This window comes from Bombina bombina, chromosome 5 (genome assembly GCF_027579735.1).
Source record: "Bombina bombina isolate aBomBom1 chromosome 5, aBomBom1.pri, whole genome shotgun sequence".
Lineage (NCBI taxonomy): Eukaryota > Metazoa > Chordata > Amphibia > Anura > Bombinatoridae > Bombina > Bombina bombina.
The window spans coordinates 389,912,400-389,938,591 of record NC_069503.1 but is presented as its reverse complement, the minus strand read 5'-3'; the positions used below and the strand labels follow the sequence as shown (position 1 = coordinate 389,938,591).

General features: G+C 37.4%; 1 protein-coding gene across 1 annotated transcript; it reads left to right on the top strand.

Annotated features, from left to right (window-relative positions):
* The first annotated feature begins 24,347 nt into the window (after nt 1-24,347).
* Nucleotides 24,348-25,456, top strand: LOC128659352 (putative nuclease HARBI1). The gene is made up of 3 exons (XM_053713011.1): nt 24,348-24,391; nt 24,969-25,270; nt 25,360-25,456. Exons 2-3 carry the CDS (start codon nt 25,030-25,032, stop codon nt 25,362-25,364), a joined length of 246 nt encoding a protein of 81 aa, XP_053568986.1. The 5' UTR covers nt 24,348-24,391; nt 24,969-25,029; the 3' UTR covers nt 25,365-25,456.
* The last annotated feature ends 736 nt before the right edge of the window (nt 25,457-26,192 follow it).

Genomic DNA, 26,192 nt, shown 5'->3' with positions numbered 1-26,192 from the left:
GCACCCTGGCAGTTGTGCTTTTAAGTGAGAGTCCTCTCCTGTGATCTAATATAAATGTATGCATTTACAATAAAAATTAATTTTTATATATATATATATATATATATATATATATATATATATATATATATATATATATATACACAAAGAGAGAAGCACACTCACAGGAACAAACAACTGGCTCAATACTATTGTTAGCCTGTTCTATGGCAATTTACTACCTGGGTGCAGCAGGGACGTGCACTCATAGGAGGCAGGGGAGGCAGTGCCTACCCTGCCATATGTGGCCAAAGCTTAATTACATTTTAATTAAAACAAAAAAAGTCCCAAAAATTTTATTTTCCCCCCATGTAATGCTATGGAGAGGCAGGTACAGGAACGCTTCTCTCCATTGCAGTACATGGGTCAAAGGAAAAGCTGTGCTGCTGCGCCACCTGTCTTCTTTCAATATATTAGCAGCAACAATTGGGACTAATAGGAGGCACCCCTCTTGATGCCTCCTAGCAAGTGAAGATAGATTAATCAGAAGGAGGATGCAGTGAGCAGGGTCATGTGACACAACTGGAAGCTGAGGTAACCTAAGAACAGATGACACCAAGCAGAAGAGTAAAGTAGTATTCTACATCTCTTGTGATTCACAAATTGTGTTCAGATACAGCTCATTAACAGGGGGGGTGGGGGGACAGTAAGTGAGCATAACCCAATACTGACAGGAAGTCAAAGGGTCAATTCAAATTTAAATCCATAATTTAAAACCCAGAGTTTGAAGCTAAGTGTGCAGTGTCCACATTATTTAAATTAAAGTTTTTGACATTGAATATTGCTAAGCCTCCCTTTTTCATGGTTATTTGATTTAATTAGGTACAAACTCCATATATGTTATGTCTGTTCAGTCAGAGGATGCAGTATCTATTTTTATTTTTCTCTGTGTCTCCATTTATTTAAAGACTGCTGTTAACTTCTAATTCACTAATCAATTGAAAGCTGTTGCATTGTGTTTTTAATATGTGCTGCTTTTATACAAGTTTATATTAATAAAAGGAGATAATGAGTCATTTAAAAAATATATGTAATTATTGCAGTTAAATGTTTTTAGAAATAATGCCACTGTAAAGTAACTGGTTAAACACATGGTCAAAGGGAGACATTTAAAATTAAACTTTCATGATTGGGGTAGAGCATGCTATTTTAAAAGACTTTTCTAGTTATTTATATTTTGAGAATTAGCATCAACTGTTACTGGCCGCATGTCATCAAATCAAATTAGTTTTTGAAAGGAACATGAAAATCATAATTACATTTCCATCATTCAGAAATTGCACAAAAAAAAAACTTTCTATTTTACTTTTATTATTATGTACTTCATTCTTTTGGTATCCTTTAGTGTCCTTTGTTGAAGAGCATACCTAAGTGGGATGTGCACGTGCATTTCTTGAACACCATATTGCAGCAGCTGTGTTGGCAGTATTGTTAACTTTTCCTTTGTGTAAAACTTGTATGGTAAATTATTTCTATTTTTACAATACAGTAGTGAGTAGAGAAGAGATTGTGTATCATTCTATTTGCTTAGTAACTTGCACTGTGCCACAGAATTGTGTGAGTGTGTATGTGAGCAGAGTGTGTGTGGGTGTCAGTGAGCAGAGTATGTGTGCTTTATTCTCCGGGTAATCAATACATTTCCGATGAGCTGGTGCTGTAGTGCAGTGTTTCTCAACAATGGTCCTCACGTACCCCCAACAGGCCAGATTTTCATTAAAGCCGAATCAGTGCACAGGTGAAGTAATCAGCTGATCAGTAACTTAGTGGTTACTAACTTGCTCTCACACATCACCTGATTATGTCACCTGTGCACTGGTTCAGCTATCATTTAAACCTGCCCTGTTGGGGGTACTTGCGGCCCTCTGTACATGTGTTTCTCCAGCGTATCATATCTAGTGCCTCACCAGTCTCTGACCTCACTGCACGTCACTGGGGTGCAGCTTCTTTTAGCCCAGTAATGCTTTTCACAGAAAAGAACTTTCCTTTAGTATATCAGTCTGATCCCGCCTATTACGGTCAGTCCAGCGCTGAAATACCAGGCAATTCCTCTCTGAACAAGGAACACAGCAACCCCAGATGATAGTTTCAGCCTCCATTGGGCCTCATCAGTGAGGTGTAGCCATATTCCTCTTAGCACACTGAACAAGAAATCCACGTCTGGTTTCCCCTTTTTCCCATAGGGAGACTAAATACACACAGAGAGAAGCACACTCACAGGAACGAACAACTGGCTCAATAATATTGTTAGCCTGTTCTATGGTGATTTACCACCTGGGTGTAGCTTCTTTTAGAAAAGAAGAGGAGGTGGTGGTGTAGGAGCTACCTATAAGGTCTTAGCTAAAATCCTTATATTGTCTTTATAATCTCAAATTAAAGACTGATATGAATATATAGAAAACAAAAGGGCTGGGATAAGCGCTCCAATATAGAGCCGAACAGAAAATGGTAGTAAATAAAAATAGTATATAATATAAAAGGATTAGCAGGAGGAGCGTTTAGGATATGATTGCTAAAGAAATAATCACAGGAAGGCTAGGTATCAGGAGATTCAATGTGTTCAGGGATGACCACAGTTTGATTGCAATAATTAGGCTTGATTTATTGCAATCAAACTGTGGTCATCCCTGAACACATTGAACCTCCTTATACCTAGCCTTCCTGTGATTATTTCTTTAGCATTCGTATGCTGAACGCTCCTCCTGCTACTGATCATATCATCTCTTGTCCGGACTTCCAACCTCCAGCATTCATACCTTTAATCAGAACGAAACGGCATAAAGAACTAAAACTGAAGATTCACCATCAGTAACTCTAATATAAAAGACTTTCTTGCTACATAGACGGATACACAGATGGATGCAAAGTATCGTTTGGTAACTAATGGATCGCGTAACCAAGTCAGATGACCTGACGTCACTGCTTATGGAACATTCAGCAGTCAGACGCTCCTTCTTGGATAGTGAACATGGTTTGTTTTCTCTGCTCTTCTGTTTTCAAATCTATCAACATCCAAGTCTGTGCACAGCAGAACTACATGTAGTTCATGGACATATGCAGTATAAGTATTGTCTTATTTTTTTTCTGCCTCTTATTTAGAGCTATATTGAACATATACAACCTGTTTCTTGTTCTTATGTACGCTTGCATGCTCTCTGTTTAGAAGCGTCAGTATTCTGATTATGGAGGTTGATGTCAAACAGATAGTTAGTATTTAACTACCACAAATCAATCTTATTTGCCTATGTTATATTTTTAACTTTTAACACTTACTATTTTAGATATAGATTATTATTATATTATTTTTATCTATATTAGTCAAATGCCGGCATCGCATATTAGTAATTTATTTACTATATATCATTTTTAATTTATATTTTGTATTCTGTTAATATATATTAAATGTCTAACACCTACCTTGGGTATCCTTTAATCCTTTTATAGTATATACTATTTTTATTTACTACCATTTTCTAGTCGGCTCTAAATTGGAGCGCTTGTCCCAGCCCTTTTGCAGCTTCTTTTAGCCCAGTAATACTTTTCACAGAAAATAACTTTCCTGTAGTATATCAGTCTGATCCGGCCTATTACGGTCAGTCCAGCACCGAAATACCAGGCAATTCCTCTCTGAACAAGGAACACAGCAACCCCAGATGATCGTTTTGGCCTTCATTGGGCCTCGTGAGTGAGGTGTAGCCATATTCCTCTAAGCACACTGAGCAAGGAGTCCACATCTGGTTTCCCCTTTTTCCCATAGGGAGACTAAATGAACACAGAGAGAAGCACACTCACAGGAACGAACAACTGGCTCAATACTATTGTTAGCCTGTTCTATGGCGATGTACCACCTGGGTGCAGCTTCTTATATATATATATATATATATATATATATATATATATATATATATATATATATATATATATATATATATATATATATATATATATACAGGGAGTGCAGAATTATTAGGCAAGTTGTATTTTTGAGGATTAATTTTATTATTGAACAACAACCATGTTCTCAATGAACCCAAAAAACTCATTAATATCAAAGCTGAATAGTTTTGGAAGTAGTTTTTAGTTTGTTTTTAGTTATAGCTATTTTAGGGGGATATCTGTGTGTGCAGGTGACTATTACTGTGCATAATTATTAGGCAACTTAACAAAAAACAAATATATACCCATTTCAATTATTTATTTTTACCAGTGAAACCAATATAACATCTCAACATTCACAAATATACATTTCTGACATTCAAAAACAAAACAAAAACAAATCAGTGACCAATATAGCCACCTTTCTTTGCAAGGACACTCAAAAGCCTGCCATCCATGGATTCTTTCAGTGTTTTGATCTGTTCACCATCAACATTGCGTGCAGCAGCAACCACAGCCTCCCAGACACTGTTCAGAGAGGTGTACTGTTTTCCCTCCTTGTAAATCTCACATTTGATGATGGACCACAGGTTCTCAATGGGGTTCAGATCAGGTGAACAAGGAGGCCATGTCATTAGATTTTCTTCTTTTATACCCTTTCTTGCCAGCCACGCTGTGGAGTACTTGGACGTGTGTGATGGAGCATTGTCCTGCATGAAAATCATGTTTTTCTTGAAGGATGCAGACTTCTTCCTGTACCACTGCTTGAAGAAGGTGTCTTCCAGAAACTGGCAGTAGGACTGGGAGTTGAGCTTGACTCCATCCTCAACCCGAAAAAGGCCCCACAAGCTCATCTTTGATGATACCAGCCCAAACCAGTACTCCACCTCCACCTTGCTGGCGTCTGAGTCGGACTGGAGCTCTCTGCCCTTTACCAATCCAGCCACGGGCCCATCCATCTGGCCTATCAAGATTCATACCTTTAATCAGAACGAAACGGCATAAAGAACTAAAACTGAAGATTCACCATCAGTAACTCTAATATAAAAGACTTTCTTGCTACATAGACGGATACACAGATGGATGCAAAGTATCGTTTGGTAACTAATGGATCGCGTAACCAAGTCAGATGACCTGACGTCACTGCTTATGGAACATTCAGCAGTCAGACGCTCCTTCTTGGACAGTGAACATGGTTTGTTTTCTCTGCTCTTCTGTTTTCAAATCTATCAACATCCAAGTCTGTGCACAGCAGAACTACATGTAGTTCATGGACATATGCAGTATAAGTATTGTCTTATTTTTTTTCTGCCTCTTATTTAGAGCTATATTGAACATATACAACCTGTTTCTTGTTCTTATGTACGCTTGCATGCTCTCTGTTTAGAAGCGTCAGTATTCTGATTATGGAGGTTGATGTCAAACAGATAGTTAGTATTTAACTACCACAAATCAATCTTATTTGCCTATGTTATATTTTTAACTTTTAACACTTACTATTTTAGATATAGATTATTATTATATTATTTTTATCTATATTAGTCAAATGCCGGCATCGCATATTAGTAATTTATTTACTATATATCATTTTTAATTTATATTTTGTATTCTGTTAATATATATTAAATGTCTAACACCTACCTTGGGTATCCTTTAATCCTTTTATAGTATATACTATTTTTATTTACTACCATTTTCTAGTCGGCTCTAAATTGGAGCGCTTGTCCCAGCCCTTTTGCAGCTTCTTTTAGCCCAGTAATACTTTTCACAGAAAATAACTTTCCTGTAGTATATCAGTCTGATCCGGCCTATTACGGTCAGTCCAGCACCGAAATACCAGGCAATTCCTCTCTGAACAAGGAACACAGCAACCCCAGATGATCGTTTTGGCCTTCATTGGGCCTCGTGAGTGAGGTGTAGCCATATTCCTCTAAGCACACTGAGCAAGGAGTCCACATCTGGTTTCCCCTTTTTCCCATAGGGAGACTAAATGAACACAGAGAGAAGCACACTCACAGGAACGAACAACTGGCTCAATACTATTGTTAGCCTGTTCTATGGCGATTTACCACCTGGGTGCAGCTTCTTATATATATATATATATATATATATATATATATATATATATATATATATATATATATATATATATATATATATATATATATATATATATATACAGGGAGTGCAGAATTATTAGGCAAGTTGTATTTTTGAGGATTAATTTTATTATTGAACAACAACCATGTTCTCAATGAACCCAAAAAACTCATTAATATCAAAGCTGAATAGTTTTGGAAGTAGTTTTTAGTTTGTTTTTAGTTATAGCTATTTTAGGGGGATATCTGTGTGTGCAGGTGACTATTACTGTGCATAATTATTAGGCAACTTAACAAAAAACAAATATATACCCATTTCAATTATTTATTTTTACCAGTGAAACCAATATAACATCTCAACATTCACAAATATACATTTCTGACATTCAAAAACAAAACAAAAACAAATCAGTGACCAATATAGCCACCTTTCTTTGCAAGGACACTCAAAAGCCTGCCATCCATGGATTCTTTCAGTGTTTTGATCTGTTCACCATCAACATTGCGTGCAGCAGCAACCACAGCCTCCCAGACACTGTTCAGAGAGGTGTACTGTTTTCCCTCCTTGTAAATCTCACATTTGATGATGGACCACAGGTTCTCAATGGGGTTCAGATCAGGTGAACAAGGAGGCCATGTCATTAGATTTTCTTCTTTTATACCCTTTCTTGCCAGCCACGCTGTGGAGTACTTGGACGTGTGTGATGGAGCATTGTCCTGCATGAAAATCATGTTTTTCTTGAAGGATGCAGACTTCTTCCTGTACCACTGCTTGAAGAAGGTGTCTTCCAGAAACTGGCAGTAGGACTGGGAGTTGAGCTTGACTCCATCCTCAACCCGAAAAGGCCCCACAAGCTCATCTTTGATGATACCAGCCCAAACCAGTACTCCACCTCCACCTTGCTGGCGTCTGAGTCGGACTGGAGCTCTCTGCCCTTTACCAATCCAGCCACGGGCCCATCCATCTGGCCTATCAAGATTCATACCTTTAATCAGAACGAAACGGCATAAAGAACTAAAACTGAAGATTCACCATCAGTAACTCTAATATAAAAGACTTTCTTGCTACATAGACGGATACACAGATGGATGCAAAGTATCGTTTGGTAACTAATGGATCGCGTAACCAAGTCAGATGACCTGACGTCACTGCTTATGGAACATTCAGCAGTCAGACGCTCCTTCTTGGATAGTGAACATGGTTTGTTTTCTCTGCTCTTCTGTTTTCAAATCTATCAACATCCAAGTCTGTGCACAGCAGAACTACATGTAGTTCATGGACATATGCAGTATAAGTATTGTCTTATTTTTTTTCTGCCTCTTATTTAGAGCTATATTGAACATATACAACCTGTTTCTTGTTCTTATGTACGCTTGCATGCTCTCTGTTTAGAAGCGTCAGTATTCTGATTATGGAGGTTGATGTCAAACAGATAGTTAGTATTTAACTACCACAAATCAATCTTATTTGCCTATGTTATATTTTTAACTTTTAACACTTACTATTTTAGATATAGATTATTATTATATTATTTTTATCTATATTAGTCAAATGCCGGCATCGCATATTAGTAATTTATTTACTATATATCATTTTTAATTTATATTTTGTATTCTGTTAATATATATTAAATGTCTAACACCTACCTTGGGTATCCTTTAATCCTTTTATAGTATATACTATTTTTATTTACTACCATTTTCTAGTCGGCTCTAAATTGGAGCGCTTGTCCCAGCCCTTTTGCAGCTTCTTTTAGCCCAGTAATACTTTTCACAGAAAATAACTTTCCTGTAGTATATCAGTCTGATCCGGCCTATTACGGTCAGTCCAGCACCGAAATACCAGGCAATTCCTCTCTGAACAAGGAACACAGCAACCCCAGATGATCGTTTTGGCCTTCATTGGGCCTCGTGAGTGAGGTGTAGCCATATTCCTCTAAGCACACTGAGCAAGGAGTCCACATCTGGTTTCCCCTTTTTCCCATAGGGAGACTAAATGAACACAGAGAGAAGCACACTCACAGGAACGAACAACTGGCTCAATACTATTGTTAGCCTGTTCTATGGCGATTTACCACCTGGGTGCAGCTTCTTATATATATATATATATATATATATATATATATATATATATATATATATATATATATATATATATATATATATATATATATATATATATATATATATATACAGGGAGTGCAGAATTATTAGGCAAGTTGTATTTTTGAGGATTAATTTTATTATTGAACAACAACCATGTTCTCAATGAACCCAAAAAACTCATTAATATCAAAGCTGAATAGTTTTGGAAGTAGTTTTTAGTTTGTTTTTAGTTATAGCTATTTTAGGGGGATATCTGTGTGTGCAGGTGACTATTACTGTGCATAATTATTAGGCAACTTAACAAAAAACAAATATATACCCATTTCAATTATTTATTTTTACCAGTGAAACCAATATAACATCTCAACATTCACAAATATACATTTCTGACATTCAAAAACAAAACAAAAACAAATCAGTGACCAATATAGCCACCTTTCTTTGCAAGGACACTCAAAAGCCTGCCATCCATGGATTCTTTCAGTGTTTTGATCTGTTCACCATCAACATTGCGTGCAGCAGCAACCACAGCCTCCCAGACACTGTTCAGAGAGGTGTACTGTTTTCCCTCCTTGTAAATCTCACATTTGATGATGGACCACAGGTTCTCAATGGGGTTCAGATCAGGTGAACAAGGAGGCCATGTCATTAGATTTTCTTCTTTTATACCCTTTCTTGCCAGCCACGCTGTGGAGTACTTGGACGTGTGTGATGGAGCATTGTCCTGCATGAAAATCATGTTTTTCTTGAAGGATGCAGACTTCTTCCTGTACCACTGCTTGAAGAAGGTGTCTTCCAGAAACTGGCAGTAGGACTGGGAGTTGAGCTTGACTCCATCCTCAACCCGAAAAGGCCCCACAAGCTCATCTTTGATGATACCAGCCCAAACCAGTACTCCACCTCCACCTTGCTGGCGTCTGAGTCGGACTGGAGCTCTCTGCCCTTTACCAATCCAGCCACGGGCCCATCCATCTGGCCTATCAAGATTCACTCTCATTTCATCAGTCCATAAAACCTTAGAAAAATCAGTCTTGAGATATTTCTTGGCCCAGTCTTGAAGTTTCAGCTTGTGTGTCTTGTTCAGTGGTGGTCGTCTTTCAGCCTTTCTTACCTTGGCCATGTCTCTGAGTATTGCACACCTTGTGCTTTTGGGCACTCCAGTGATGTTGCAGCTCTGAAATATGGCCAAACTGGTGGCAAGTGGCATCTTGGCAGCTGCACGCTTGACTTTTCTCAGTTCATGGGCAGTTATTTTGCGCCTTGGTTTTTCCACACGTTTCTTGCGACCCTGTTGACTATTTTGAATGAAATGCTTGATTGTTCGATGATCACGCATCAGAAGCTTTGCAATTTTAAGAGTGCTGCATCCCTCTGCAAGATATCTCACTATTTTTGACTTTTCTGAGCCTGTCAAGTCCTTCTTTTGACCCATTTTGCCAAAGGAAAGGAAGTTGCCTAATAATTATGCACACCTGATATAGGGTGTTGATGTCATTAGACCACACCCCTTCTCATTACAGAGATGCACATCACCTAATATGCTTAATTGGTAGTAGGCTTTCGAGCCTATACAGCTTGGAGTAAGACAACATGCATAAAGAGGATGATGTGGTCAAAATACTAATTTGCCTAATAATTCTGCACTCCCTGTATATATATATATATATATATATATATATATATATATATATATATATATATATATATATATATATATGCACACAGTATAAATGTGTGAATACATACATATATTTAGACATGTCTATTTATGCATAAATATGTTAAAGCCCTTTGCAGTCCTTTTGTTCATACACCATATACCACAGATCTTTGTGCCCTAATAACTTTTTCGTAAAAAAATATATCGCCTAGATTTAGAGTTAGGCGGCAGCCATCAAAAAGGGCTCCTAACGCTGGTTTTTACTGCCCGCTGGTATTTAGAGTCAGTCAGGAAAGGGTCTAATGCTCAGTTTCCAGCCGCAACTTTTCCATACCGCAGATCCCTCTTTTCAATGGGATCTTCCTAACGCCGGTATTTAGAGTCTTGGCTGAAGTGAGCGTTAGAACTCTAACGACAAGACTCCAGCTGCAGAAAAAAGTCAGGAGTTAAGAGCTTTATGGGCTAACGCCGGTTCATAAAGCTCTTAACTACTGTGCTCTAAAGTACACTAACACCCATAAACTACCTATGTACCCCTAAACCGAGGTCCCCCCACATCGCCGCCACTCTAATACATTTTTTTAACACCTAATCTGCCGACCGCACACCGCCGCCACCTACATTATCCCTATGTACCCCTAATCTGCTGCCCCTAACATCGCCGACACTTACATAATATTTAGTAACCCCTAATCTGTCTCCCCAACGTCGCCGCTACCTACCTACACTTATTAACCCCTAATCTGCCGACCGGACCTCGCCGCCACTATAATAAATGTGTTAACCCCTAAACCGTCCTCCCTAACATCGCTGCCACCTAACTTCAAGAATTAACCCCTAATCTGCCGACCGGACCTCACCGCTACTCTAATAAATGTATTAACCCCTAAAGCTAAGTCTAACCCTAACACCCCCCTAAATTAAATATAATTTAAATCTAACGAAATAAATTATTTCTTAATAAATAAATTAATCCTATTTAAAGCTAAATACTTACCTGTAAAATAAACCCTAATATAGATACAATATAACTAATAATTACATTGTAGCTATTTTAGGATTTATATTTTTTTTACAGGCAACTTTGTATTTATTTTAACTAGGTACAATAGCTATTTAATAGTTATTAACTATTTAATAGCTACCTAGTTAAAATAATTACAAAATTACCTGTAAAATAAATCCTAACCTAAGTTACAATTAAACCTAACACTACACTATCAATAAATTAATTAAATAAACTACCTACAATTACCTACATTTAAATCAACTAAACTAAATTACAAAAAAAGCAAACACTAAATTAAAAAAACCCACAAACACTAAATTACAAAAAATAAAAAAAGATTACAAGAATTTTAAACTAATTACACCTACTCTAAGCCCCCTAAAAAAATAACAAAGCCCCCAAAATAAAAAATGCCCTACCCTATTCTAAAATAAAAAGTTAACAGCTCTATTACCTTACCAGCCCTTAAAAGGGCCTTTTGCGGGGCATGCCCCAAAGAAATCAGCTCTTTTGCCTGAAAAAAAATACAATACCCCCCCAACATTACAACCCACCATCCACATACCCCTAATCTAACCCACCCAAACCCCACTTAAAAAACCTAACACTAAGCCCCTGAAGATCTCCCTACCTTGTATTCACCCAGCTGGGTATCACCGATCCGTCCAGAAGAGGGTCCGAAGTCTTCATCCTATCCGGCAAGAAGAGGTCCAGAAGAGGCTCCGAAGTCTTCATCCTATCCGGCAAGAAGAGGTCCTCCAGAGGGTCCAAAGTCTTCATCCAGGCGGCATCTTCTATTTTCTTCCATCCGGAGCGGAGCGGGTCCATCTTGAAGCAGCCGACGTGGAGCCATCCTTCCTCACCGACGGACTAATGACGAATGAAGGTTCCTTTAAATGACCTCATCCAAGATGGCATCCCTCGAATTCCGATTGGCTGATAGGATTCTATCAGCCAATCGGAATTAAGGTAGGAAAAATCTGATTGGCTGATTGAATCAGCCAATCAGATTCAAGTTCAATCCGATTGGATGATTGGATCGCATCAGATTTTTCCTACCTTAATTCCGATTGGCTGATAGAATCCTATCAGCCAATCGGAATTCGAGGGACGCCATCTTGGATGACGTAATTTAAAGGAACCTTCATTCGTCGTTAGTCCGTCAGTGAGGAAGGATGGCTCCGCGTCGGCTGCTTCAAGATGGACCCGCTCCGCTCCGGATGGAAGAAGATAGAAGATGCCGTCTGGATGAAGACTTTGGACCCTCTGGAGGACCTCTTCTTGCCGGATAGGATGAAGACTTTGGACCCTCTTCTGGACCTCTTCATGCCGGATAGGATGAAGACTTCGGACCCTCTTCTGGACCTCTTCTTGCCAGATAGGATGAAGACTTCGGACCCTCTTCTGGATGGATCGGTGATACCCGGCTGGGTGAATACAAGGTAGGGAGAGCTTCAGGGGCTTAGTGTTAGGTTTTTTAAGGGGGGTTTGGGTGGGTTAGATTAGGGGTATGTGGGTGGTGGGTTGTAATGTTGGGGGGTATTGTATTGGTTTTTTTCAGGCAAAAGAGCTGATTTCTTTGGGGCATGCGCCGCAAAAGGCCCTTTTAAGGGCTGATAAGGTAATAGAGCTGTTAACTTTTTATTTTAGAATAGGGTAGGGTATCTTTTTATTTTGGGGGGCTTTGTTATTTTTTTAGGGGCTTAGAGTAGGTGTAATTAGTTTAAAATTCTTGTAATCTTTTTTTATTTTTTGTAATTTAGTGTTTGTTTTTTTGTAATTTTTTTTTTTTTTGTAATTTAGTTTAGTTGATTTAATTGTAGGTAATTGTAGGTAGTTTATTTAATTAATTTATTGATAGTGTAGTGTTAGGTTTAATTGTAACTTAGGTTAGGATTTATTTTACAGGTAATTTTGTAATTATTTTAACTAGGTAGCTATTAAATAGTTAATAACTATTTATTAGCTATTGTACCTAGTTAAAATAAATACAAAGTTGCCTGTAAAATAAATATAAATCCTAAAATAGCTACAATATAATTATTCGTTATATTGTAGCTATATTAGGGTTTATTTTAAAGGTAAGTATTTAGCTTTAAATAGGATTAATTTATTTAATAAGAATTAATATATTTTGTTAGATTAAAATTATATTTAATTTAGGGGGGTGTTAGGGTTAGACTTAGGTTTAGGGGTTAATACATTTATTATAGTAGCAGTGAGGTCCAGTCAGCAGATTGGGGGTTAATACTTGAAGTTAGGTGTCACCGATGTTAGTGAGGGCAGATTAGGGGTTAATAAAATTTATTATACGGTTTGTGAGGCGGAGTGAGGCGGTTTAGGGGTTAATACATTTATTATAGTGGCGGCGAGGTCTGGTCGGAAGATTAGGGGTTAATAAGTGTAGGTAAGGTAGCAGCGACGTTGGGGGGGCAGATTAGGGGTTAATAAATATTATGTAGGTGTGGGCGACGTTGGGGGCAGCAGATTAGGGGTTCATAGGGATAATGTAGGTTGCGGCGGTGTCCGGAGTGGCAGATTAGGGGTTAACAATAATATGCAGGGGTCAGCGATAGCGGGGGCAGCAGATTAGAGGTTAATAAGTGTAAGGTTAGGGGTGTTTAGACTCTGGGTACATGTTAGGGTGTTAGGTGCAGACTTAGAAAGTGTTTCCCCATAGGAAACAATGGGGCTGCGTTACGAGCTGAACGCTGCTTTTTTGCAGGTGTTAGGTTTTTTTCAGCTCAAACTGCCCCATTGTTTCCTATGGGGGAATCGCGCACAAGCACGTTTTTCAAGCTGGCCGCTACCGTAAGCAACGCTGGTATTGAGAGTTGAAGTGGCGGTAAATTATGCTCTACGCTCCCTTTTTGGAGCCTAACGCAGCCCTTCAGAGAACTCTAAATACCAGCGTTATTTAAAAGGTGGGGGGGAAAAAAAACACGCGTAGCTAACGCACCCCTTTAGCCGCAAAACTCTAAATCTAGCCGTATATATATATTTTTTATCAGATAGTGTTTATATGAGTGTAACTATACATTTAAGTGTTTTTATGTTGTGTCTAATGCAACTCCACGCCCACACCATTTACGTGATCTCTCAAGTCGTGCTAACCTAACGAGTGTAAATCATGATTGTGCTCAAGTAAACACGTTTACTTTCAACTCGTAACAAGCACGCTATTTCCGTTGCATGCAAAAAGCCAATTAAAAACGCAATATTGCTTGAGTACAACAGTTAGTGTGACACTAATATTCTAGCCCTAAATGTGGCATAGTTTGCTAATCATATAAAAATAGAAATTTTTTACTTTGATAGATTGCTCTCCTGGTGTCTTCTCCCTACCAAATCCCTGAAGACTCACAGTGGAGACAGAACAAGCAGATGGACGGCTTGTGGCTTGGGGCTACCCTGTAATATTACTAATATTGATGGAGCAAATTAAATGTTTTGTCATGAGATGGCTAATTTGTGGGATATTGGCACTGATTCACGGGTGGTTGACTGTTGAGACCCAATGCAGACGGATAGTGAAAGTTGTTTAAGGAACTGAAGTGCTGCAATTGTTACTAGCCATATGAGTTGGATGGTGTTCCACTAGACTGACTGGATTATTTGCTGTTAGTTCCTATTGAATTTTAACCCACTAATGGTTATTTTCATTATGATTTGGAGATCCTGTAACATAACTCACCTTGAGCAGTAGGGTTGTCTGTTTACTAAGTTAAAGATTCTGTATAGTAATTCCCCAAGTAATGGGGTGATGTTCAATGATAACCTGAGTTGTTTTTATAACAAAACATCAGCTGGAATTGTGAATATAACTTTAGTAAAAAAATGTCTACAATCAACAATTGGGGCTATGGCATAATCTGTAAGAACTCAGCTTTGGTCAGAAAGAGGTAATATATGGTATAATACTGTAAGAACTCAGCTGTGTAATCAGGAAGAGGTTAACTCCTTTTTCAGATATACTGGGATGAAGATAGTCACTTTGAAATGTAGAGAGATCACATTGCCAGGACACTTCCTATCTGAGAATAATGACCAGCAGGTTTAAGTAAAAAAGCTACAGAGACCCTCTGTGTGACCTTATGCCCTCTCCCAAGCATGCTTGGTAACCATATAACTGGACAGGATAAGGGGGTTGAGTATGAATGACATTATCATTGGGGGAAGGATGAAAACTTACAATAAAGACCCTACACACAAGTTCTTTCTCTGTCTATGGGATTCTGCTCTGATAACACCAAGTGAGTACTTTCTACTGAAAACCTCCATTACAGCACACGACACACACTCTCTTAGAATGGGTATATATTAGTGTGATATTGATGTTACAGCCGTACTGTATTTATATGACCCAGAAACGCATTGTGAGTATTAACAGGTTTTGTCTGGCCAGACTAGTGAGCTATGGCTTGCTGTTATTTTTGCTTTTATTCTATTTTAACTATGTTGAAATATGTTGTATACTATCACAAGTGGTGCTCTCATATATTTACAATTATCAGATGATATGCCCTTTTTGCTTTGCTGGGGTACAACCATCTGTGGAGGGCCTTGCTATGCATTTACTGTTTAGGTAATCAATCTTAGTTCCCCTTCCTGACAGTTTATATCAATGTAGAATCTCAGTTATTGTGTCACTTGCCTGTTCATCTGAGACTGATTAGTCAGATCATTACAACACTCTCTAATTCTGTTTCAATATTTAACAATTATTTTAAAGGTATATGAAACCCAACATTTTTCTTGTGTGAATACAAAGCATACAATTTTAAAAAAGTTTCCATTTGACTTCTATTATCAGATTTGCTGCTTCCCATGTATTCTTTGTGGAAGAGATACTAGAGATGTGCATTTGTTTTGTCACAAATGCACATTTGTTACGAAAATCAGATATTTGTTTTTGTTTTCACAAAATGAATATCCGAATGAATGCACCAAGGTAAATGAAAGAAAACTAAAAAATACTGGAAAGCACACTATCCTGATCCTCTTCTTACCAGAGTTGCCCTAACAGGAGGCTTAGGGGCCGATTTATCAAGGGCCGAATGGCCCCTGATGCCCCTGTTTCCGCGCGAGGCCTTCATGACAGAAGTGTTATGGCAATTTTTAGTCCTGGTTTTATAACTTGGAATATAATTCAGCTTTTACATCTTGCACTGATTTGTTTTCACAATATGTATGTTCAAGGGTACAAGAGTGGCATGTTTATGAGTTTATGAGTTTATGAGTTTGAGGACTTCTCATGGCATAGTATATGTTTAATGTTACTTATAATGAGTGTTTTAGATATGCCCCTTATATGTAAAAATAGTCATTCTAACTTTTCTTTAAGGGTGTTCTATACAGTTGATGCTTATTTGTTGGGTTTGTATTGCAGTTTTCTATCAGCTAGATTACGAGTTATGTGCGATATAGGGAAACTAACGAACTCAACAAAAGTTGCGTTACCTAATCCCCTATAAGCACAGCCATTACAAGTTTTTAAACAGCCGGCTTGTGTCTGCGATATGGCTGCGTTGAGCTCCATACCGCACACAATACAAGCACTGTTTTGATGTGCTCATGCACGCTTCCCCCATAGACATCAACAGGGAGAGCGGACAAAAAAAAGCCTAACACCTGCAATCGCGGAATGAAAAGCTCCATAATGCAGCCCCAATGACACCCTAACATAAACTCGAGTCTAAACACACTTAATCTGCGGCCTCCGACATCGCCAACGCCTACATAATGTTATAAACCCCTAATCTGCCGCCCCCGATATCGCTGCCACCTAAATAAAACTATTAACCCCTAATCTGCCACTCCCGATATCGCCACCACTATACTAAAGTTATTAACCCCTATTCCGCCGCACCCCAACATTGTCCACACTATATTAAAGTTATTAACCCCTATTTTGCCACTCCCCGACATCACCGCCAATAAATAAAGGTATTAACCCCTAAACATCTGGCCTCCCACATCACTACCGCTAAATAAACCTATTAACCCCTAAACCACCACCCCCCACATTGCAACAACCTAAATTAAACTATAATAACCCCTAAACCTAACCCTAACCCTAACAAGACAGCTGCGGAGGAGACCTGCACCCCAAAGTATTAAAGTGACAACGGACAAGAAAACTTTTGTACAGCAGAAAGACACAGAAACCCAGGCGGCCTGGATAAAGGTGTGTTAACTTGCCTATGTTCCCTTTTTTTGTGTATCTGCTTATTCTTTGCATTTAACGCTTCAAGGGGTATTCAAGTGATTTTCTTCCTGTACTTGGGTCATAAAATAAGGATGAACAAGAAAAGTATGGCTATGTCAGCAAGCTAAGGGTTGCAACCTATTCTGAAAGTCTAAAAATATCACAGGGGGAGGTCTTGACGCTGGAAATAAGGGTGAATTTAGCTAAATTTATTAAACACAAAAGGGCACTAGTTCCTCATTAAAGCTAAAATTGCACTGCCTCTCCATTTAAACCTGTTGTATATAAGAACCTATGTCTCTGGGTCAGCGCTATACCTGGACTATATTAAGGTGTCTACATATTGTTTATTAAGAGAATTGAGTGTGATCTGATGGACAAATAGATACAAGTACAAAGAATATCTCCTAAAATAAAATCAGGGAAGAGGAAATCCTCCAAAGGAGCAAATGTAACAGGGGAATCACTGTTGGAGAAAAAACAGAAGAGATAAATGAAGCAAGTAACATAGCTAATCAGGTTTAGATCCTGATTTTCCCCAAAATAGAGGAGATTAATTTAAAACTCTCTACAATTATGGAGGAGATTAAAAATCAGAATAGCAGGATGACTGGAATGGAGCAAAGATTATCGGACTGTGAGGATAATCAAATGGCTATGATGCCTAAATTTGATATAATCATGAAGCAAAATCACAGATTAACTGCTAAATTAGAGGAGTTGGAGGACAGAAGCAGGCAAAATAATCTGAGGATTATAGGCTTGCCGGAAGACAGAAATGCAGAGAATCTAATGCAATTTGCGGAGGAAACTTTACCTGCCCTTCTAAATCTGGATGGCTCAAATGGCAAATTTACAGTGGAAAGAGCCCATAGAACTGGGAGAATTCAGGATATAATGGTTCAGAGAGCTCATAGGCCAAGACCAGTTGTTGTGAAATATCTGAATTTCCAGGAGCTTCTAAGAGCATATAGGAGAACTTAACATTTGTCATATAGAGAAGGAAAAATTCTGGTCTGATATTTCAATATTTTTCATATGAAACTGCAACAAAAAGGAGATTATTCTCAAACATATGTTCCCAACTGGTGAAAGAAGGGAAATGTTCTTCTCTACTCTATCCAAGTTAAGGATTAAAGCTAGCAATTACTTTTTTGTTTTTGATACTCCAGAGCAAGCACATTTTTTTTGGTCAAAGAAAATAACGCCAATTAGGCATGGATGTAGCTTCCCTCTTTTTTTTTTTAGGACTTTTGTGGATATATGATTATTGTATATATTGGGCTATATAAATGTGACTGGTATTAGTAAAGTACACAAGTCCAGGTAGATAATAGTCACTGAGAGTTAAGGGTTTATTAGCCCTTAATAAAATTCCTTAGTTCAGATAGAATAAGGGTGAGTTGATTGTATAACAAATATATAGGGTTTTATAAATATATATGGTAAATCATAAAGTGTAAGGAAAATGACAAGCACAGTTGTGTGATCCACAAATTGTTAGTAAAACATTGCAGTTCAGATATAATAGTGGGGAACTGAATGTACAATGAATATACATGGTTTTATAAATGTAAAGGGTAGTGAAAAATCACAAAACTTAGGAGGAGTATAGTCACTGAGAGTTAGCTGTGTGATTCACAAAGCAATAGTAAAATTGGTGAACCCAATAGATAATTTATAGATTCAAGGGTGAGTTGAAGGTTTTTTTTATTTAACGGTTATTAGTAAATTATAAAATCCTCGGAAGAAGAGAGACACTTGGACCTAGGTGTGTGATTCATGAAATGATTGTAAAACATTTGAATATATATGCTGCTATAAATGCAAAAGATTTTGGTTAATCACAATAATTTGGGAAGAGGATAGTCACTGGGAGTTAGGTGTGACATGTATAAATTGATATTGAGAACATTCTTTGATTCACATATAATTGTGGTGAGAAGATTGCATATTGAATAGACATGGTTTTTATAAAAGTAAAGGGTATTTGTAAATTATTAAACTTTAGGATGTAGTAAGTTTAACCCCTTAATGACCGCAGCACTTTTCCATTTTCTGTCCGTTTGGGACCAAGGCTATTTTTACATTTTTGCGGTGTTTAGCTGTAATTTTCCTCTTACTCATTTACTGTACCCACACATATTATATACCGTTTTTCTCGCCATTAAATGGACTTTCAAAAGATACCATTATTTTCATCATATCTTATAATTTACTATAAAAAACATTATAAAATATGAAGAAAAAATGGAAAAAAACACACTTTTTCTAACTTTGACCCCCAAAATCTGTTACACATCTACAACCACCAAAAAACACCCATGCTAAATAGTTTCTAAATTTTGTCCTGAGTTTAGAAATACCCAATGTTTATATCTTCTTTGCTTTTTTTGCAAGTTATAGGGCCATAAATACAAGTAGCACTTTGCTATTTCCAAACCACTTTTTTTCAAAATTAGCGCTAGTTACATTGGGACACTAATATCTTTCAGGAATCCCTGAATATCCATTGACATGTATATATTTTTTTTTCAAAGACATCCCAAAGTATTGATCTAGGCCCATTTTGGTATATTTCATGCCACTATTTCACCGCCAAATGCGATCAAATAAAAAAAATTGATCACTTTTTCACAAATTTTTTCACAAACTTTAGGTTTCTCACTGAAATTATTTACAAACAACTTATGCAATTATAGAATAAATGGTTGTAAATGCTTCTCTGGGATCCCCTTTGTTCAGAAATAGCAGACATATATGGCTTTGGCTTTGCTTTTTGGTAATTAGAAGGCTGCTAAATGCCACTGCGCACAATACGTGTATTATGCCCAGCATTGAAGGGGTTAATTAGGGAGCATGTAGGGAGCTTCTAGGGTTAATTTTAGCTTTAGTGTAGTGTAGTAGACAACCCCAAGTATTGATCTAGGCCCATTTTGGTATATTCCATGCCACCATTTCACCGCCAAATGCGATCAAAGTAAAAAAAAACGTTAATTTTTTCACAATTTTAGGTTTCTCACTGAAATTATTTACAAACAGCTTGCGCAATTATGGCACAAATGGTTGTAAATGCTTCTCTGGGATGCCCTTTGTTCAGAAATAGCAGACATATATGACTTTGGCGTTGCTTTATGGTAATTAGAAAGTCGCTAAATGCTGCTGTGCATCACACGTGTATTATGGCTAGCAGTGAAGGGGTTAATTAGGTAGTTTGTAGGGAGCTTGCAGGGTTAATTTTAGCTTTAGTGTAGAGATCAGCCTCCCACCTGACACATCACACCCCCTGATCCCTCCCAAACAGCTCCCTTCTCTCCCCCACCCCACAATTGTCCCCGCCATCTTAAGTACTGGCAGAAAGTCTGCCAGTACTAAAATAAAAGTTTTTTTTTTTTTTTAAGAAAAAAAAAAAAGCATATTTACATATGCTGTGTTTAGGATCCCCCCTTAACCCCCAACCTCCCTGATCCCCCCCAAAACAGCTCTCTAAGCCTCCCTCTCAGCCTTATTGGGGGCCAATCAAATGTTTATTTTTTATTTTTTTTTATTTTTTTTCTGTAGTGTAGCTCAATCCCCCAACACCCCCCCCCCCAACACCCCCACGACCTAAATCACACCTAAGGGTTTTTTATAGATTTAAATTTTGTCCCACTTTTATTTTGTTTTGGGACACATTTTTTCCGTAGTGTAGCGGTTCCCACCCGCTCCCTCCCCGTGCACACGCCCGCCCCCGCCCCTCGTGCACGTGCGCGCGCCCGCGCACGCCCCCGGACTTACCCGCCCACGATCCCGCCCCCCTCCACATGACCAGGGCCATCGATGGCCGCCACCCACCTCCCACACCGGCTCCCACCCACCAACGATACCGGCCATCGATGTCCGGTGCAGAGAGGGCCACAGAGTGGCTCTCTCTGCATCGGATGGCCGTAAAAGGTTATTGCAGGATGCCTCCATATCGAGGCATCACTGCAATAACCGGAAAGCAGCTGGAAGCGAGCAGGATCGCTTCCAGCTGCTTTCCACACCGAGGACGTGCAGGGTACGTCCTCAGGCGTTAACTGCCTTTTTTCTAAGGACGTACCCTGCACGTCCTCGGTCGTTAAGGGGTTAATGTACATTTAATATACAAGGTTATATAAATGTAAAGGGTATTAGCAAATCACAAGAATGTTAGGAAGATGTTGGTTAAGGAGATTAAAGTATATGATTCACAAATGGATAGTTACAATGTTTTGTTTAGACATAATAGGGGTGAGCTGAATGCACAAAAGCAATGGGTACTAGTAAACTATAAATTCTTAGCAAACAAACAGTCACTGAGACTTAGATACGTGATCCACAAAATGATGGTATATTAGTTTGGTTTAGATGTATTGGGGGTTGGGGGTGAGTGATACAACAGGGGGAAACTGAATGTAACCCTCCCCCCCCCCTTTTTTTTTTTGAGGGAAGCTAAAATTCAAATTCTGGAAAGTTATAATTAATGAAATTTGAATATAAGCATCAGGGTATAAATATGCCCAACGGGGCATTTCTTATTTGTTGCTCTAAATTTAAGAGGGTGTGTTCTTTTTTTTTTAATCTTGTTTTGTTTTGTTCTGTTTCTTTTCATCCCTCCTCTTCGTCTCTCCTTGTTCCTTCCTCCCTTCCCCCTCTTTCAGTTGGTAATGGCTCTCTTGTTTTTTTTTTTTATTAGAGAGTTGGCTGCAGAGTTAGACTTGTATAACTTTAAAATAGATGGTTAAATTATTGTCATGGAATGTGCAAGAAACACATCTCTCTGAGATTGAACACTCAAAAATCAAAGCAAAATGGATAGGGGAGGTGATTAGTGCTTCATAATCTAAAGCAGCAAGGGGGTGGCACTCTTGATAAATAAGAATTTAAATTATGAAATAAAAAAGAAAATAATAGATAGGGAGGGAGGTTTATCTTTATATACATAATGATAGGTAAGGTAGATTATATAATTGGGAACATTTATTGGCCTAATAATATGGATTGGACATTCTGGAACAAACTATATAAGATTCTAGATAAAGTTCAGGATAAAAAGTTGATAATTATGGGAGACTTTAATGTGACTCCCAATTCTTTATTAGATAGAAAAAAGATCTTAAACAATCAGATATATAAATTTAAAAAATCAGAATTACAAATTAATAGATGTCTGGAGGCTTTTTAACCCTAATAGTCTAGAATTTACTTGCATGTCCAAATCCCACAATACCCTATCTAGATTAGATTTATTTCTTATATCAGACGTGTTAATAACGAGAGTTAGTAAAACAAATATACTGGATTTCATTTTATCGGACCATGCCCCAATCTCTTTAACCGTAAATGAACCATCTAGAGCTAATAATAACTCCTTTTATTTTCCTAATTATTTAACTAAGTCAGCTAAATTTGCAGAATTCTTGAAACAAAAATGGCTGGAATATAGTATTAACAACTTAGAACATAGAGAGAACAAGACAATCTACTGGGAAGCTACCAAAGTTACATTAAAAGTAGAGATAACATCGTATTTAATTAATCTAAAGAGGGAAGGGAATATTGAAAACACGAAATTGGCCAATAATATTTCAGCAGCATATTCCCGACTAAGGCCTCGCTTCCATTGAGTCGTAATTCAGTTTGCGTGCACTCGCAAACCGTTAAATATGCTGTCGAAAGCAATAGCGTTTAACGACTGTTTCCAATGGCGCGTTATACCTCAATATCGGCTGCCGGACTTCGGCTGCCGAAAAGATTTTCGCGTCCCATAGAAAGTAATAGAAGCCGTTAATCGATAAATTATACCAGGTTTCCATTGAAATCGCTAACCGTTAATACACTGTCGGAGGCTGTCGATACATTGAGACATATTACCCCCAGCTCAACTAGGTGTAAAGGAGGAAAAAAGAGCTTTTTGAGGCCTGTTTCTCATTGAAATTGAAAATCAAAAAAAAATTACATATAGAAATATAATTTTATCTAATAATAATCTTCTCCTACATGTATATATGTATGATAATTGTATATATATATTTGACCTATATAAATCATATAATTTTAATAATTACTTTTAACTGTTATGATAAAGGCTGATATATTTAAATGGAAAAATATAATAATTACATTCAGTGTCTTTGAATTTCCGATATGTAACTACATATATGTTGAAATTATAGTTCATATCAAAAATAAAAGTCATGAGTAAGTATATACTTTCAAACTGTTCATTAAATTAAGGATTAGATGAGATGAAGATAAGCCCTCCCCCCCATGTTATTCATTGCAATCACCAGTTTCACATATGTTAACAAGCAACACACAGCTATAAAAAAAGAGCACACCTAGCCTAACCTCAGAACAGATATTTCAAAATGCAGGGTGAGAGAGAAGCTGACAATGCTGAAGTTAGACAGCGTAGGCCTGACATCCCCAGAGTGAGGCTGGATATAGAAACCCTGAATGAGCAGCAGGTGTTTGAAAGTTTCAGGCTCAACAGGGAGAAAATATATCAGTTATATGCCCTGTTGCAAGATAGGCTGGAAAGCCAGGGCTATTCAAGCAGGGCTGTCCCTGGAATGACCAAACTACTAGGGGCACTTCATTTTTTGGCTTCTGGATCCTTTCAGGTGACAGGGGGCATTGTAACTGGGGTGCATAAGTCCACTCTTTCTAAGCATCTTTCAAAAGTTATTGATGGACTTTATGATAATTGCAGAAAATTTATTTTTTTCCCCACATCACCCAGAGGTTGGCGTGATGTTAAGAGGGACTTTTTTCTTTTAGGTGGCATACCCAATGTCCTTGGGGCCATTGACTGCACTCATATTGCCCTAAGACCCCCTGTGCGCAGGGAGATAATATTTAGAAATAGGAAACACTTCCACTCCTTAAATGTGCAGATTATATGTGATGCAAACATGCGCATATTAAATGTTGTGGCAGGGTTCCCAGGAAGTAGCCATGATGCCTACATCCTCAGGAATTCTGGTGTGTGGAGATTGTTTGAGACAAATCAAATGCCTGAAGGACATCTCCTCGGTAAGTGTTTATGTATATATTATGATGCCTTCATGTGTTCAATATTTTGACATTTTATTGTTTCATTGCTTTATAATCCTTTATGTATGTGTCTAAGGGGGTGAAATTGATTAAATAAATAAATTGTTAATCATTTAAAAGATATATATTAACTATGTCATAGTAAGACATATGCATAACATTATTTTATGTCATACATTGCTTTATGGAAAGATGTGTGTTTATCTATCTATCTATATCTATATATATATATACTGTATATCTATGCATTCATATTTTAGCAGATTCTGCATATCCTCTTAAAAAAGGATTTGGACACCATTGAAAGAGAACCAGGTTGTTGGGCCTGCTGAATTAAGGTAAAATATATATTTATTTTCTGCTCATGTGTGTCAGAAATATTGATTGTGCCTTGCAAAATGCTCACTATAATCTGTAGAAAAGTAGGACCAGTACACACTTCATAGGAATGTCCCTTTAAATCACTCTTGGGTGAATGTAGGTGCAAACCTGGAGGACCTCCTTTTCCAAAGTCCCAGTAAATGTAATGAAATAGAACACACAGGTAGCACTCTATGTGGAGCAACAGCACCTTTATTGAGCAACGTTTCGGGGCTCCTGCCCCTTTATTAAGCTATATATCTGTGTTTGTGCACATACATTTGTTGCTTGATTATCTTGTGTGTGTGTGTATATATCACTATCACAGACATAACAATGTTGTACTGAGTGCCTTTAAAGGGACAGTCAAAATACAAATCATCTATTATCAGTGAAGCATTTATAAATCTCTCTGCTTCAATATAAATATATTTATATATATATAAAATGGATTAAAGATTTATAAGATCAAACCAGGAATGTAGTTAGCTCATTAGTATTTGATTTGTCTTCACATTATATATTATAATCATATTTCTTGTTCTTTTAATACAGATATAATGAAGCACATATCCGAACACGTGCTATAATAGAACGACTGTTTGGTGTTCTAAAAATGCGCTTTCGCTGCCTGGACAGATCAGGGGGGGATCTCCAATTCAGTCCGGAAAAAGCTATTAAAATCATAGTGGCATGTTGCTGTCTACACAACATGGCACAGGAGCATGGGATGTTGAACGACTTACTTCCAACACCACAGCCCCCAGGTGAAATCTTTGAGCCTGATGTAATTAATCATCCCCAACCCCTCAATGCCCATTTGGAGAGATCTGCAACTATTCAAGAATTCTTTTCAGGTATTTTTATAGTATTGTAATGAGACCTTTTAGTTATTTATGATTATGTTTTTTAATAATACACATTTGTTTCTTTTAATGTTTTACAGATTGAAGATTCTCAGAAATGGAATACCACTCCCCTCCCTCTCTCCTCATCCCTATATTTACCACATTTTCCCTAAATAAATGTATACTTTACTCAAATATAGTCATGGTGAATGTTTCTTTATTTCCAGCTATGTACTAATCAATGCATTCATCTTATGATTTATGTATAACATAATTATCTAAAATATCATTTTAATTATATTCCAAATATGACTTTGTTCTCTTGGTATAATTATTTAAAGAGCAGCTATGCACTCCTGGTTAATAAAATTGAGTACATGGGTGAACCAATGACAGACAGGATATATACTGTATGTTGGCAACAATAAACAGCTCCAACATAGGTTCTATGCTGCTCCTGATCTTACCTAAATAAAACTATAATCAAAGGATACTAAGAATATTAAGAAATATAAAGAATATAAATATATTAGATTTGCTTTTAAATATATATGTTTTAGCAAAATAATGGAATTTATGTCACTTTAAAAAAAAAAAGGAAGAGTGTGTTCACAATAAAACATTAATGAACCAGATAAATCATTCAAATCCAATCAACTTACATATGTACTCATAATCAATTTAATCCTTTTATGTTTCTTATTTCAATCATGTATTTAAGTTTAGGAGCCATTCCATTTAATGCTCATCACCTGTGGTGCACTTGCTGATTGTTGCCTACATTTAGACAACAATCATCAAGCGCTCCCCATGTGCAGATTCAAAATGGGTAGATTCCTAAGATAACATTCCTGTTTTATTAAATTACAGATGATAATTAAGTTAAATAGATTATAGGATTACATATTTAAGTATATAAATACTGCATGCT